The following is a 16,969-nucleotide window of genomic DNA, read 5'->3' as shown; positions in this document are numbered from 1 at the left end:
GGACGCGCGCGAGAGTGGGAAATATTCCGGCGGAAAGAAAAGCAAGCAATGCGCAGAGATGCAGTGAAATCACTTTAGGGAAGAAATTTTCGTACATGTTCGGCTGCTGGGAAAACGTTTTCGGGAGCAACTTTGATCAGATTGATCAGGTCTTAAATATTCCCATTCATCATTTGATGACAGGGGAGGGGCGGTGGGGACGGGCGGAGGGTGGAGTTCCTGCTGAATAAGAGAGTAAATAGATTTGCTATGCATTCTTTTTTGAAAGTCATTTTGGAGAAGCGATACTCCCAAAAAAGGAAAAGCAATTCGATCGACGCCCCTCACTTGAGTTAATCTATTAAAAGTTACTCATGCGGTGCCAGTAGGCGAGCATTTTTTTATTTTATTACTTGAGCATGATGTTGCGCGTGAATAATTTAAGCTCTAAACTTGCTGCAGAGCAAATGTTAGAGGTTCCATGGAATGAAATTTAATTTATTACATCGGCCGTTTAAATTTATAACTATTGCGAGAGATGCGAAAGTTTTCCGAGAGAGAAAATTAGAGTCGGTTGAGTAAGTAGCAGCATTAACAGGGCATTCCTAAGGTACCTCGCTCTAGTGCAGCATGAAAACTTCCTTTTTCTTTAATGTAGAGGAGTAATATTGTAAGGTTGAATAGGATTTTAACAAAAATAGAATAGAGAAACTTGGCCTTCTTTTTTAAATAAAAAAGGAGCCCAGAATATTCTTCGCAATCAAAGTTTTTTCTCGAACAAATGCTATCCATAAAAGGGCAACTGGAAAATTGAAGTGAATAAAGACAAATCTGGAACGATACGCATGAAGTAGCAAGTAGTTTAGAGTGTACATTCGCGAGATGAGATGAAAATGCAGCTGCCGGCATTTTGTAATCACGACACCAAGCAAGATTTCTACACTCGTCTATTTGTAACAAATGAGAAATTATGTAAAAAAGCACTCTCCGCGCCGGGTGCGCGGGTGAGAGAACTTCTTACTCTCGTCTGTTCGCGGAATTAGAGCAGGATGCGCGAAATACGTGCAAAATTCACAACATTAAAGTGCACTAGTGCCGCGGATGAGAAGAAGCAAGCAGCTAACTCGAGAAAATGTATTTTCCGCCTCCGCTGAGAATGAAAATGGTCGAAAATGATTAACGTCAGCTTCAAAAATAGCAGGCACCAACAAGTTGCCCGCGGGAATTCAATCACGTCAGCCGTTTTCAATCAGTGACCAAAATCCGCGCGGCTTTCACGTCGTCGAATTTGCATGTCGACCTCCTCCCTTTTCTCGCGTGCCATTTTTCTCTTTATTTTCCTCTGACTTGGGATACAATGGCCCTGCCAACTCGGGAGAAGAGTAAAATCTTCAATATTCGCGTGAGGAAAAGAAGACGAACTTGTTCAAGCACACTTTCTCTTGGCGCCTGCCGCAAATTTTTCTTCTCGTTTCTCCCGCTGCCATTTGCGAAAACAATACTGCTCTCAGTCTCGCTTCAAATTGCGTGCTTTCGGCGTACTCTGGCAAGATGCTTTTGCGAAATAAACAACCGCACAACTGAAAATTCTGCTCGCGGTGCGGGGGACGTGTAAAATTGGATGTGGGGTTTTTTAAAACGTCCTATATATGTGAAATTTAAAATATAAATGTTTGAAGTGTGGTTTAAAACTGACTAAACTTCTGACCCATGCAAAACGTGTTAAGCCTTTGTTCGAAATAATACTGTCAAAAATTTCCAAAGAATCGCAAATGTCAATTCACTTTTTCCAATTTTTATAAATTCAAAGTTTCAAAACAACTCCTAGAGAGAATATGTATATTTAAGGTATGATAAAAATATGAAATCAACCTCAAGCCTTCTTTCCCTGCCCTATTCATTTGATCAGTTGATAGCTCCAATATCTAAAAACAGGCCGTGATTTCTGTTGATTTCGTCTCGAATAAATTTGGCTGGCATGCCAAGCGTCTGAAATTTATTCCCTATTGTATATGTACACTATAAACTCTACCCATAAAAGGCGGCGAATTTTTTTGCTGAAATCAGAACTCTGGAGGCAAAGGGTGTAAGAAAGTGGGTGCTGTTTTGTCTTTGTGTGTGTTTGTTGGCAGAGCTAGGAGAATGAATATTTCAGTCGCACGCACAGCCACACACAACATGCCCGCACACTGCGCGAAACGTCAAAAAGAATTTATAATAGGCTTGGAAGAGCAGACTTTCTTCATTTGTACTTTGGTTCTCGCGCCAAACTGCGACCGACGCCATGGAATACATTTAAAATTTATGACCAAGCACACGGCGCCGCCGCCTTTTTATCGTGTGCGCGCGGATTTGGACCAAAATATTAATTTGACGAGCGGGCGCGCGCGACACAGAAAGAGCTGCTCGCTAATACTTTGCAAACTTTGCTTTTGTGCGTATTATTATTCTCAACGTCTGCATTTCTACGAATTCGGCGAGTTTAGTTCTTTTAAAGTTTTCGAAAAATTCAATCCTTTCGGCAGTTTGTTTAATTCAAAGGGATTGTCAGAGTTTGGCAAAATCTTGAAACAGAGCCGTTTAAGACGATCAAACTTTCTTTTAATATTATAGTGTTAGGAAAAGACAACAAGAGTTTGGGCTTTTGAACGAAATATGTATGAACTGCTCTTTGTAATATTTTATAACCAACAGTGGTGCCACCACAAAAGCGCTAGAATGATTCCTTGCTTTCTTTCTACTGCTTAAAAATTTTAACACTACAAATTTAAGATACTGACTATCATTTGATGGATTTTACTGACACCAAAAATAATTTCCTGACTGAATTTACCAGATGTGGCAATCCATTAGAGCTGGAAGCTACTAAAAGACGGCGCCGCCGCATACTTACGTAAATAATTTTAAGTGTAGATTGAGTCTTCGAAAAATGGTGAATTGAAGTTGACCAAATATCTTGCGAAAAAACAGAACTGGGAGCGATACACATGATTTTTCAGTGTTTGGATTTAGAGGATATCATAATTATGTTTTTGTTTGGATATCGTGCACTGATTCTTCTCATTACTTCACCGTAATATCTTTATTTGAAACACAATATATTCACCCGGATCAGGTCATAATATCCTTTTGTTCCAAAGAGAAGTAAAACAACTCAGTTTTGTCGTCTACATGCAGCAGGAACTTGAGAATGCTGTCGCTGCCGTTTGATAAACACAAAAACCCTGGAAGGGATGGAGGGAAGAAGCACGCATAGCAGGTGCAATTTTCGCTTGATGCAGGGGTGGCGCGCGAATCTTGACATCAGCCAAAGCAGCCCCAATCTCTCTCTATCGGGTGTTTTTCTGCAAGAAAAATTGACCACGCCGAGCACGCGTCGGAATCAATCTGGCATTGTAATCTGCTCATCTTGCACGCCATAATGGAGTCATTCCGGCGTGCCCACGTGATATACTCGGCGGCCACGCGCACAATAATGGGCTCTATTCGATTTGACACTTGATACGACGTTCGGCATCAAATTTGCGCCGTCGAATTGGAATTCTTGCCTTTCTTCGTGTTTCAACGCAGTCGAGCAATTCCAGAAAAATTCCGTGTTTGGGGCGACAAACAGCAATAATTGCTTTGGGGATAGAATTTCCTTTTCGAGGCCCTGTGCTGCTCAAATATTAATTATTCTCTGTTCCGTCTTGAGTTTGGAACCCACTGACAATACAAATTCTCTCTGACCTACTTGTGTCTTATATAATGCTTTGACAATTTTTTTTGTGTGAATTTTTGTGTCATTCTTGTTTCCGGCATTTTCAACAGTCTTTCTTCTCCTCCGCCTCTCAATATTTTCTGGACCAACTTGGCATTGCGGTGCAGCTCTTTTCGTTGGTCGCGCTCCGGCCGGCTTTGCTTTAAGCCGCCCTTAAGCGTGACAAATCGCGTCTGATTGCAAATGGGAACGTGTGTTATGTTTTGAGCGCGAGTACCCCTTGGCTGCAAATTGGGCTCTTCTTTCCCGTGGGACCAGGAGTGGCCACTCGAGCCGCAGCAAAGGCTGTTGCTCGTCACCGAAGAAAGGCAAAAATGGCATTCATGAATTTATGATGTGCCGGTGCTCAATATCAAGGCCCGCTTATTACTACGTGGTGTGTCTCCGCGCCTGAGGTTAGAAAGTTGAGAGATAGAGAGAAAGACACCAAGTAGTGTATCACCGAGGAGAGAGAGAGAGAGAGAGAGAGAGAGAGAGAGAGAGAGAGAGAGAGAGAGAGAGAGAGAGAGAGATCAGTTCGTTTTTGCGGACCGGAGAGGGCAGGAAAAGATGCCGTCGCGCCTCTTCCCTTGGGTTTCATCGAAAAACAAAATTTGCATGAAGAATATGCGGGTTGGAGAAAAATACCGAAGAGAAAGAGAGTCTTGTCGAGCCACTCGGCTCCGGCCAAATTTTGTTTGTTTTCATTTTTGGACGATAGAATTTTTATACATGTCGAGGACGTAAAAAAGGTCACAAAATTTATGCATTGTTTTCCTCTCTGCGCTCCCTTTTATTGTTTTGCTGCTGCCTGCCGCGGGTGCATCCAAGATTGATGCCGTCGAAAATATTTTGCCACACGACGCGGCATTTGTCATGCAGATGAAAATTCCTGATAGATTTATACCAGGTCACTTTTTTAAAAGCCGGCAGCAAATCCTTTTCTGATTTTCCTCGGAAACACTTTCAGCGCTGATGCTGCAATAAATTTTGAGCGCGTCATCAACACCTGTCTATAGCTGACTCCATTTAGCAGATAGTGCATCCACCGTGTCCGTCAAAGGCGGCACTTTATGTACTGTACGCGTTATGTAATGGATCGTGTTTTCGAGTTGGAAAATCAACGCAGAGAGAAAGACACAAAAACGACATTAAATAAAAATAAGAATTTGTCAGTTAGAAGTTTGATTAATTCATCTGAATTGGCTGGACCCTCTTTTTAATCAATGAGAATACGAAAGGGGGTACAGAACGACAAGAGTGTCTCAGTGGCTAAATAAAACAAGGAAAATAACCACATCAACAGCAAAACGATAAGTATTAAGTAGCTTAAACCTCGATTGTCAATTTGAAGTATCTTGGTACGCAAATTAAAAACAGCGGAGCTCTCCAGCAATAAAGCCCGCGGCTTTTGAAGTGCACTTTTGTGTTTCAGCAGATGTAAGAGCCGCCTTGTAATTGCGTGGCAGGGAGAGATCGCTTTTTCGTCAAGGACCAAGTGTATGTATTTGCGTTGTCAAGCACCAAACCGGCGGCGCTCTCTTGAGGATAATGAAACACGCATGCACGAGCACAAAAATATTGATAACCGGTCGGGAAAGATGTGAAGAAGCGAACAGACTCTTCTCAGTGTCATTTGTGTGTATGTGAAACAAGAGGTCGCGCTTCTTTCAAGTGGAATAAAAAGCGAGCGAAATTTGCCTTGCCAAAAACAGTTGCACGCTTTCACAGAGTCCCGGAGCAAAATATTATCATTATATGCATGCTTCCTCTTTGTCTCGCAAAGACGTGTTTATTTTCCACGGCAGCGACGCACGCCGGCGGCAGCTATTATTTTTATTATTGTCTGGCCGAAAGCGAGCAAGCGAAGGAAAGAAGGAACGGAAAGAACGAATGAACGAACGGAGCGAGCAAAAATTTATGCACCCCATGCACACGAAGATCATTTTGATAAGTGACGGCCGCTTCCTTTCTCTCATTCCTCTCGCGGCATCATCATCAGCGACGTCCCTTTTGCTGACCCGAGCGGAAGGGCCGCTTTTCCATTGTCTGCCGAAGGAAAGCGCCGTTCGGTTGGCGCGGATTTATGCAACCCGAGATGCCTGAGCGGAAACAAAAAGCAGCAGCGGACCATTTTTTAAATTAAAACCTCGGTGAAATCGAAAAGCGCAGGTATGTGCGACGTGTACGTCCCTTGGAAAGCCTTTCTAAAAGGCAGCTTAAAATGTAAATTAAAATCTCGGCGCTGTGCTTGTGCTTTGCGACATAATTACTGCGAGCATTAAAAGTAAAATTGGCTTGTCTGCGAAGGGCTCTTCTCGCCAACGCAGACGTAATTTGGCTGTGGCGCACCATCGCAAACCCGCTTCCCTCCTCCCATCTTTGCGAGATAAACAACCGCCTTGTGTCTATTTGGACAAGAATTCGAAGCAGCTGGTTGGTAAAAAAAACATTTATTATGCCTTCCTAAACAAGTTATTCTGACAATAGTTCATGTGAGTTAATTTTCTTGGATATTATGTTAAACAAAAAGGTTAAAATGATTGTTGCTTTGAAGCATTCAGAGTTAATACCAAAAATGGAATAATTTCCACAATGTGGGCGGACCTAGCTCATATTTTGATAGAAGGAAAATATTGCTAATTTTATTTTGTCAGTATTTTAATCTCTGGGAAACGCCTACCCACGCAAATGTAAATTCAATCATGTAGCTTTCAGAACATGCGGCAATTTGGTATAATTAAAGCTTAAAAAACTATTTGGAAAGCCAAAAATCTATCGAATGACTTTCTCATTAAAATATGTCTCTCACCAAGATGAAATTTACTGCATTTCAAAAGATTTTTAAAGTGATTAATAAATATTGATCGTTCTTCGAACTTAGTTCACATCACGACAGGCTAAACGAGATTGCTTCTTTTCAAAACAAAGTATTCTATATCACCTATATCACGATCATTGTGAGCTAGTCGAGATATATAATGATATTCAGATTATTAGACGAACTTATTTAAAAATACGAGTGAAATTTCAACATCACTGTGCATTAATTCCGTCTTTCTGTCTACTAATAAAATTGTTGCATTCATCCCCTGCAGAAAATTGATGAAAGTTAATATGTTATTTGCACAGAAAGGAAAATTTCTGCAGTAATAACGTAATTAATAGTACTATATTGAATTTGCACAGCTCTATTCATTCTTCAAATCGATAAAGAGAGGCAAAATAAATCATTTTTCAATCAGCTTAATTGAATCTGGCAAAACATAAAACCTGGACGAAGCTGGTAATGATCTTAATAGGGAAATCAGGCAAAGTGCTTTTTGCAACTGACAAAAAGGGAAAAGCTTTGGTCATTTATACGTGAGCAGGGCAAATCCCGAAAGCAGCACTCATGTACTTGACAATCTTTCATGGCCGAGCACAACACAACAACAGCAACAGCACTCTCTCTCTCTCTCTCTCTCTCTCTCTCTCTCTCTCTCTCTCTCTCTCTCTCTCTCTCTCTCTCTCTCTCTCCCTCTCTATGTGTGCCTAATTCGCGTGTATATCTTTGGTGGCAATTTTTCGCACGAGCGGTGCGCAAAGCCGCGTTTTGCAGCAAAAATTGCCGCAATGAGAGTGTTCAGCGCGTTATCTCTCGTGTCCATTCATCTTGGCCAGACAGACACGTGTGTAATGATAATGGCGTCTGCCTGCCCGCTTTTATGACGGCTCCATTCCACCCGCGCGCGCGTGAGCTGCGGCAAAAAAAGCCGGGGGAAAAGAAGAGGCTCGCATGTCAAACAATTACAAGGGAACAATTATTCAGGAGGCGAGAGTACTTTGGCGTCTTGAGCGGCGGCGGCATGAATATGCAAAAGTGCCCGGCGGCGCGCTAATCCACTTCACTTACACACATTTGAATTAATTATACAGTGTCAACAATGCAACGCGAGCGCACCCCTCTGCGGTATTCATAATGGCTTTTTTGTTTGTCTTGAGTGCTTCCTCGTGCTAACCGCGTATATTTATTGGCGCAAGACGCGACCCGTGAGCACTTTGCCCCTCTGCCGAGCATAATTAACCCCCTTCCGCTCAAAACAAACTTATCTCCAATCTTTACACCATAATTTCAGAATTGACCAACAAGTCAGTAGCAGGTATTTTTTCGATGCTGGGCCTGCTTAATAATGTACTGATTCGTCTCTGTGCGTGTTTGAGCCCGGTTGACAATATGCTAAGAATGTAATGTTAAAAACTGAAATGTGTGTTGAAGAGGCTCATTGCTGAATACGTGGAAATTCGCATTAGAATAGATCGAAAGGATATTTTTAAATGTTGATAAACATACTAATTAGCCAATCAATTAGTTATTCAAAGAAATGTAATATATTTTTATTAGGACTAGATGAGAATAAACAAGTTTTAAATAGCAACTCACTACGCAAATCCCTAGAAATCTTGAAAATCATTTTTATAGAATATTACAGATAAATATAGCCTCAATAATTCAATTCATTTTATTTGAATTTTAGTATGGTAATACATTCAGGCGATGATCTTCTCACAATACATTCCATCTAATTGCAAATTGCAAACACAATATACAATATAGAAAAATAACCATACAACAATATCATGAGTATTTGACACAAGAGAAGAGTAAAATTTGGGTTTACGAAGGAAATTTTTCAAAGCACTGGAAAATTGTTTGACTCGGGGCTCTAGCCGCAGTGACACAGGCAAGGCATCAATCAAACTTCAATGGAATTAATTGGGGTGTGTTAATATTTAATTTTTATAAGACGAAATTAACAGACTCCCATTGGAATTCAAAACTGACGAAGAATCAAATTTCGTTTCTAAAATTCGGCTCATTGGTGGAATAATTTATGTTTGCGGGTTGAAAAGAGATTTGGAAAGTTACTCTAGGATAGTCTGCCAATAGGCTACGACTGCTGATAATCCAATTTTATTTTTCTATAGTTTCAAAATGATGCGTGACTTGCAACATAAACCAAATTTCATTTAAAGTGAATCTTTTCAGGTGAAGAGTAAAAATCCTTTTTGTACTATGGGGGTCAGGATTGAAAGAGAAGACCTTCCATATAAATGGTGTTTATTGAGAAAGGCCTCTGTTTGATCCGAATGGCTTGGCTTGGTTTGCTTCTCTTCTCTTGTGTGCCACGGTCGTAAAAATGCCTCGCAGAATTTCCACTCTCGTATTTATTTCAAATTTAACAATCAGCATCATTATCGAGATCCACACAAATAAAGAGAATTTTTACTGTCGAGTTCCGGACCAATAAGGACAGCCCTAATTACCTGATGTGTACTCTCTGAAAATTGGGAATAAGCTCAAACTTTCCCAGGATGCCATTTAAATTTTTGAGTAAATCGGCTCAAAGTTTGCGTGCAAATCAAGCATTGTCTCGCTACTATAAAACCACAAAATATTTCACAATTTAGGGAATTTTTCCTCCAAATTCGCTCACCATTGCATAGATCTCGATGAAAGGGATCGAAATTAAGCAAAAATGTCATTTAATTTTTCGAAAAATTGGGCATATTCTGAAATTTAATTGTTCCTCGGTCCTGGATTTCATAATTAAAACTAGAGAAAATTGTTGCTAAATATATTCGAACGTTTTGGCCTTTAAATCGCTACTCTAATACACTGTTTAATTTCTGAGAAATGCTATTGAAAACGTTTGGAGGAAAAGAAGAAACTATATTGTTGTGCCACATTTTAATCAAAGCGGGCTTCATCCTTGTTGCTTAAAATTTCCTCCTTTAATAATTTATTCCGATCGTAAAGGAGATAATGGGATCCAACAGTAGGCCGAAAATCCTTTTACCCCGCCATGAGAATAGCATTGGGAGTAACAGGATTTCTGACTTGTTGTCAGATCGAAACCTCCATTCTCCTTTTTGTGTTAAAGTTTTTCACTATATTTTTTACTGTAACAAGCAATGTGGAATAATTGAAATTGAGCAAAGCTACAATAGAAATTCTGATTTTGCTGAAAATTTACACGGCTTTTGTCCATGTTTTTAACTTTTCTCGTCGTAATCCATCGAATTGTGTGGCTTGTAAAGGAAACTCTCCTTTTCACGATTTCCCGTGGGCAGACATTGCTTGCTCTTTTATAACTGGAATTTTATAGATGTTCCCTTTTTTGGAAATGCGATTTTACTGAATTTTATTTCTCCAAAAATGGTTGCTATGCAATTTGCACGACCAGCTAGTAGAGCAGGTTGCCAATATTTGCCGAATTCCGCTCCAGTCTTAAACAATCAGTTAACAAACAGCAAAGCAGCTCATCCACAGTAAAAAAGGGACTTTTTACTCAAACATTCGCCAACAATTGAATGCTATTTGGTAGCAAGTGCACTCTGCGCACGGTGTGGAGGTGGAGAGCGGCTGGCGCACATTTGTGCTGACCGTGAAATATGAGCGGAACACGAGCCATCATCTGGGCGGACGTGCCAAAAAGCAAGTTAACAGTGCACTAATTCCAGCGCACCGTCAAACTTTGATGCCCGCCGCGCGCCGTGGAAAACTGCAGGCGAGAGTGTGAGACACGTGAAAAGTGCACGTTAATGGCCTGGTCGGCCGGCGCACGCGAAAGCGCATGATGGCTTCATTTCCGCTCCTTTTCGCCCGCAATAATTGCCGTCATTAATGTGAACCGCCCGACGCAAATGTTCGTTCGGCGTGTGTGTGTGGCCGCGTGGGCGAATTTATCTCCGACTTTAATTTAATCTCGTTAGCCGGCCGACGAATGCGTGTGTTTTTGCACCGGGAAAAAGTTATTTAACGCAATCTCTCCCAATCCGGCCGAACAAAAGTGCAGAAAGGTGTTTGTTTCAGTCGGCCGGCCGGCCGGCAAGAGGGAAAAGGAAAGAGCAGTAAAAATTTATTGCTTCGCTCTTTTTTAAAAGAGACTTGAACGCACATTAATTAAAAAGTTCTCGCTCTCGATCGGCAAGCGTGCAAATTGAAAATATATTTTGTCAGCGCGCGGGGACCGAAATTTATAACACGCGCGCACGAGGAAAGAAGAAAGTTTCCCTGTAAATCGATTTCCGAACAAGAACAATTGTCGATTGTGCCCAGCCAGTGGCCAACGAGTGACCCCTAGGTCGCTCAATCAGCTTTGTGACAACAGTCTAGACGAATGTGGCATGTTGGCCCGTGTAAAATTATGCAAACGAGCCCGAGACAAGAGAGAGAGAGAATTAGTGTGCGAGTAAATTTATCGTCACAATTTTCGGCCTGTGAAGAACGAAAAGGAATCTTCTCGCACGCGAGAATTATTTGTGCCTTTTTAATGCTCTCGAAGGCGTAAAATGCGCGCGCGCGCGACGCAAATTATATCGTCGCTCTGTCGGTCTCTCGTCGTTATAAAAGCGAGAGACGCGCGCGCGTTGCGAAGATAATGTTTTCAAAATAGCATGCACACGCACAAGCTACTATATATTCGCCCCATATTTATGGACGCAGCGCAATTTCCAATATTAATGTGTGCGCACATAGCCACGCGCTCGCTGCTCTCGTAAAAGCTCTGTCACTTTTATGTTCAATGAGTTTTATTCATTCGCCCAAACGCCCTGTGCTGCAAGGATATTAAAAAGCTAGCGAGCGAGTGAGTGAGAGAGTCGTCGTCGGTTTGCTGCTCGCCATCCAATCGAACTCACAACCACTGATTTTGACGATGATTTTGTCTTTCGAGCTGAAAACACAGACTCCCTTCGTGTAAACAGCACATCAATTCAACAGCCGAAATTTGTATTTATTATGTCAAAGGGATCTGCGACCGCAAATTGGCTCGTTAAGTTCTCTTTGCGTAATTTTCAAATGATACACTAATTAATCCGTTCAAAGAAAAGCTACCATTCACCAATGGACATTAAAATGTGTGCGTGCAAAATCTATTAAAATTCAATACTGAATATGCGCAAAATAGCCCCTATTGAATGAGCGTGTGTGTTGATGTGTTCCTGTAAATTCTCTGCCCACTCACATGCCAAGTTTTCATTCATCCTCTTTCAAGTTGTGCGGACTTTGGAACACTTGTAGGGAAATGTTGATAGCTTCCAAATTTTTCATAACAAGCATTGAAAATTGCACGTCCAATATTGGTTTTGCATCGAGTAGTTTTTATTGAAATTTATTATGATGAAATTCACGAAATTTGTATGGCAGAGATCAATGTTCACTGCTCGTTTTTGCGTTGGCGGTCCGAGACAGAGCTAAATTTTTCTTATCACAGTCCCAGAAGTTGCACACGAAGTCCTCACTCGCGCAGGTCACTTCTTTACAACCGTGACTAGCGTGCTCCGTGAACATGTGTCAACCATCCAAACGAGCTGGGCGACGAAAAACTCTGGGTCGATTTCAGAGGCGTTAAAAAGCTGGTTAGCTATGATTTTTTTAAATGCGGAAATCTATTAGGTAACTTTTTAATAAAAAAGTCAGCCTGGATTTCATTCATTTAAACACGGAAAGAGCTCTTTTTAACAAACTTTTAATTTGTAAAAATCATTTACAGTAGAATCGCCTCGCGATCAGAGCTTTGACTATATGTAGATTAAAAAGCTTTAAAGCTGTGCTGATTGATGATCTGGGGAGAGAGGTTCGTTTGGAGAGTTTGAAGGTGGCTATAATTGACTCTTTTTTCAGTGTATTTAGTAAAATAAATTCCGGAGAACTGAAATATGACTTAAACTAAATAAAAGTTATGAACTAAACATTTAAAGATATCAATGGCACATGCAAGAAAAAAGTGATTAATTTTCAGAATCATAAATCATAAATTTCCTTCATTTTAGTCATCTTTAAACCCACTGAAACCATAATTTCGTAAGTTCCAATCGACTTCTGAGGGTTAAAATAATTTTTTCCGATTGAAAAATTGTTTGTGACGTGAGAGCAGAGGCGCAAAGCAAAACGAACGATACACTGGCGCGCGCAACGCGTGAACCTTTTGGAGCTATCTGACGTCCCAGCTGTCAAGTGCTTAGCAGCTGAGAGAGCTGTGACGTCAGAGGGGAGACGCTTGCGCAGAAACGACCAAAAGGTTCATGCGTTGCGCGCGCTAAAGCAACGTGTATTGCTTTGCGCCTCTTCTCGCACGTCGAAAAATATTTTTCGATCTGAAAAAAAAATGTATTCCGGTCCTCGGGAACCGATTGGAACGTAAAAAATGTGACTTCAGTGGGTCTTTAAGTATGCAGTTAGAAATAAAGTTAATTCGTGGAAAGAAATTAGGCAAGTACTTGGATGAGTGTAAAATGCATACCAACTGTACGCAGTTATCAATTGATGGAACAGGAGGTAATTGAAATTGCAAAGCAAGTGCAACACGGATCGGATGTGTCACAAGTGTAATCACGGCCGCTGGAGCAAACTCGTTACAAACCACGCGGCCGGGCCGGCGAGGTGCACAAAGGCTGATGATTGTGTGCAGCCACCTCGTCTCGAGCTGTTTGGCACTTGACAGTACATAATGCAACTGCGGCTCGACGATAATAATGCATTGCCCTCGCTTAATCAGCTTATGCGCGCACAAGATGCTCTCTGCTCGTCCCAGCTGCGGGGCCAGCAAAGCACAGATGCATGCATTACTCGTCTCTCTGCTATCTGAATGCCTTCGGGGATTGCCTCTCTGTGCATGATTATAATTGCTTACTTATCACGTGATTGCGACTCTTCGATTTGAGCCGCAAAATTTGCACGCGACTGACTCGCGGCACGTCTCCCAGATGATGTAGTACAATATCCGCAATATCCAACATTGCTTGCTCTCCAGCGAACACAATCGCAGTGGGAAAGTGCGTAAGTTGATTGGATTTCATGATGTGCACTCACTCATTGTCCGTCGCAGCTAGAGTTTTTTAGAGTGACAGACGCGACGATGCGATGCATTAGTAAAAAAAAAAATAATGAGGCTCGGATAGTGGTTATCGATTTTATTCTTTGAGAAATCCATCATCCGATGTGCGATGATTTTTATTCAATTGCAAGTGATCAAAGCGGTGGAAATGCGTGAAATCACGCAGCCCGCATTTTGTCCCTTTGAAAGCGGCTGGGGCTTTTGTTTCGCCTTTGAGAAGTGCGCGTTGCTAAGTTAGCAGCGCAAAAATTTGTTTGTTTGCCTGCGAAAGCGGCAGAAAATAAAGTGGCTACGGTGGCTCGTCGTCGAGTTTGCCAACAAACAACTTTGATCGTATGCAAATTCGCTCGGCAGGAATAATTTTATCGCCGACGCCACTTTAGGTGCGCACTATTTTAGTTTCGGGACGCGAATATCATTTATTATTGTTTTATCTCTGCCAAAAAGCTCTCTTTTAAATTCCCGACGCGCAAAACAGGAAAAGTCGGTGGTTCGCCTCGAGATCAATATTTAAAAAGAGAGTCGAGAGGTAAAAAGGAGCAGCAGTTCGATTCCTGCCCACCTAAACACAAACAGACGCGCCTTTTTTGAATAAAACACCCAAGTTGAGGGAATTGAGTCGCGGCGCCGTTTACTTTTTACGCCTTTTCGCTCCTTAGCCCAAGTTTGTACTGAAAGTGTTCGGGAAGAATTTTATCGGCTCCGAGGGAGAGTGCGTCTTCTTGCAGCAGCCGAAGCGGCTCTCCAGAGGCAAAAACGAACGACTCGCCCGCTTCACAGACACATCCATCTCCACCGAAGACTCGTGCACAATTCATAAGTTTGCCTTTTTAAATGATTCGACTGCTGAGCCTTTTTGACACACCACGTCCGCAAGAGTTTCTTATAAGCACTCGAAAAACATATTTCCAACTTATAAGAAGCGCTGATTACTTGAGAATCATCAGAATGAATCAGTTGAAGCTGAAGGCAAACATCGGTGCTAAGTATGTATTTTTCTCTTTTCTGGAGCGTGATAGTTTTATTATTTGTTGATTTTTTTTTAATAGAGATTATTCAACTGTTTTTCAAGCATATTTGACTTGAATTACGTTTAAACATTTTCTACCCTTAACCTCGAAGAAAGCACCCTGTTCGAGTGTCGAGTGGATCCAGACAGAATCAAGCTACACCGCTAATAATATTCATAACATGCCTAAGCTATTTTTTATTTGATACCTTTCTGCGATCATAGATTTAGATTTTTGAACAACAGTTTTCCAAGTGATAGTTCCACAGAGGATTTGAAGAGAAATAAAAAAAAATGGTCGATGTGTGTTTATTTTGATAGAAAATAAATAATAATTTTAGCCTCAAAATAGTATTGCGCAGTGCAATATGCAACCTTTTTTCATAGATTGACAGTTTCTCTTCCAAATTCAACAATCAATCTTAAAATATATACACACATGCAAAATTTATGTTTTGCAAAATTGCGTGACTTGATGTTACCTATTTGCTGGTTGAATAATTACAAAATGGAAACGATACAATCAAGCTAACCTCATTGCTAGAGGTCTGTACTTCCATTTAGTAGTTCAAACACAAACTTTGCTCTTCACTGATGTCGGTGTAAACTGAGAGTGACCTTTTAGCTGAACAAATGTGCAAACGCGATTAATGGATGCTTGATGTGCGTAATGCTGTATACTACTTGTATCAATTGCACCAGTTTTCTCAACTTGTGCACTAACTCTAACTTTGACAGCGAGAACCGACAGATAAAAATAGCATCGTGGCTTTACTCCGCGGGTTCAATTATTCTCTGATTTGCGAGACCTGCCAGCAGGTGAGTGTTCAATTTATTCTCCTGTGAGAACAGCGTTGCGATGCAAATGTCTCTCCTCGCAGCAGTTTATTTGCAACGGAAAGTATTGTGCAATTTATGAGCACAACTGTAATATTGCTGCGAGTCACAAAACACGAGCCGACGTTTCAATAATAAACCACTCCGTATCCAGTTTGATCTGCATCCTATTTATTGAGCTCATAAATGGGAACTAAACCAAAGTGCTGCTTTTGTTGTTGAATCAATTTGATTTCATTCAATTTTCCTTTGCAATCACAATTGCGATGAAAAGGTTTTAGGAGCTGCCCTTCCTATCTAATGAAATTTACTTTGTTTTAGTTGTATTTATTAAATCTAATTTAGTTCGGCTTTGGTAATTAAAGGGTTTATCTCGCTTTTAACATGGCATATATGAATAATTAAATAGGTCATATGTTCTAGCCTAGCAATTCTTTGATCAAAATCCAATATCATTTTAATTAATAGAACCTTTCCCACAACAGGGGAAAGAGTTGAATTATTTCTGTTTCAACCTAATGACAGAAATGTGAGGGTTTATCAAGAATATTAAATTATCTGATAAATTTCAAAGAAAATAAAAATTAAACACGTTGACTTACGTTGAATCAAAATCAATAAAATACACCTTTAAACAAAATTAATGCTTTAAAAATGCACTCTGATTTAATAAAAACGGTGTGATATAATGTGTATATTTAATTTAAAAATAAGTTGCAACATTCCAATTATAAACAAAATTGTTGTTGGGAAAGTTTCTTCTGCACTTTCAAAGAGATGTCAATCTAATCTATCATCAAAATCAATAAACATCGCAGCTGAAATCGCATAGGAATCATGCAGTGAGGGAAACAAGCGAAAATTCATGATTTAGCAACAAAATTTTTAGTGCCGGTCCGCTTACCTGCGATTGCGAGCAGAAGGAGCGGCGAAACAGCTACGGGCGGCATGACTGCCGAGAGCACGCTTCCAAAAACGACAACAGTGGCGAAGCCTTGTCTCCTGCGAGGGTGGAGGGCTACTGGAGCAAGAGCAGCGGCAGCGGCGTCCGTGGGGCGGAACAGCGGTGGCGAGAGCTCATGCGCCCCGCGCTCGTGATAAAACAACCGCGGACGAGCGATGACTCGACCCGCTCCTTCTTTTTCTCCCGGCGGCCAGTCAAAAAATCTAGACGCACTTTTATTCTCGAAATATTTGACGTCCCCCTCTTGAATGCTAAGGACAAAGCGAAAGGGTTGCTAGCTCTTTATTTCTCTCTCTGATTTCAAGCATCAATAGAGTGATATGCCACTCTGGCAGGATTACGACCGACTTTTTTGTTTCTCTTGTTGTAAGAGCAAAGTCATCTCTTCTCACTGTCAGCAACTTGCATTCGCTGCTTTTGGTCACAGGGTGGAGACTGTATCCGAGATGATAGTCTGAATGAACGCTGCCACAACTGTTTATTTAGCTAAATAAAACAAAATCAAATATTCTTTGTAATAAACACATGTCACTGAAATAAACAGGTAATTTTAAACTCTT

At 41.0% G+C, this 16,969-nt stretch overlaps 1 protein-coding gene across 1 annotated transcript in view; it reads right to left on the bottom strand.

Moving 5' to 3' along the window:
- The window catches only part of LOC135944481 (uncharacterized), a 68,098-nt gene extending 51,591 nt beyond the window's left edge, over positions 1–16,507 (bottom strand). The window contains exon 1 of the mRNA XM_065491470.1: positions 16,350–16,507. Coding sequence (XP_065347542.1) covers positions 16,350–16,395 — 46 coding nt within the window. The 5' untranslated portion in view covers positions 16,396–16,507. The remainder of the gene's footprint in view (positions 1–16,349) is intronic.
- Between the last annotated feature and the right edge of the window lie 462 nt (positions 16,508–16,969).

The sequence above is a fragment of the Cloeon dipterum genome, chromosome 1 (genome assembly GCF_949628265.1).
Source record: "Cloeon dipterum chromosome 1, ieCloDipt1.1, whole genome shotgun sequence".
NCBI lineage: Eukaryota > Metazoa > Arthropoda > Insecta > Ephemeroptera > Baetidae > Cloeon > Cloeon dipterum.
The sequence above is the reverse complement of the archived record's forward strand: the minus strand, read 5'-3'. Positions and strand labels throughout refer to the sequence as shown.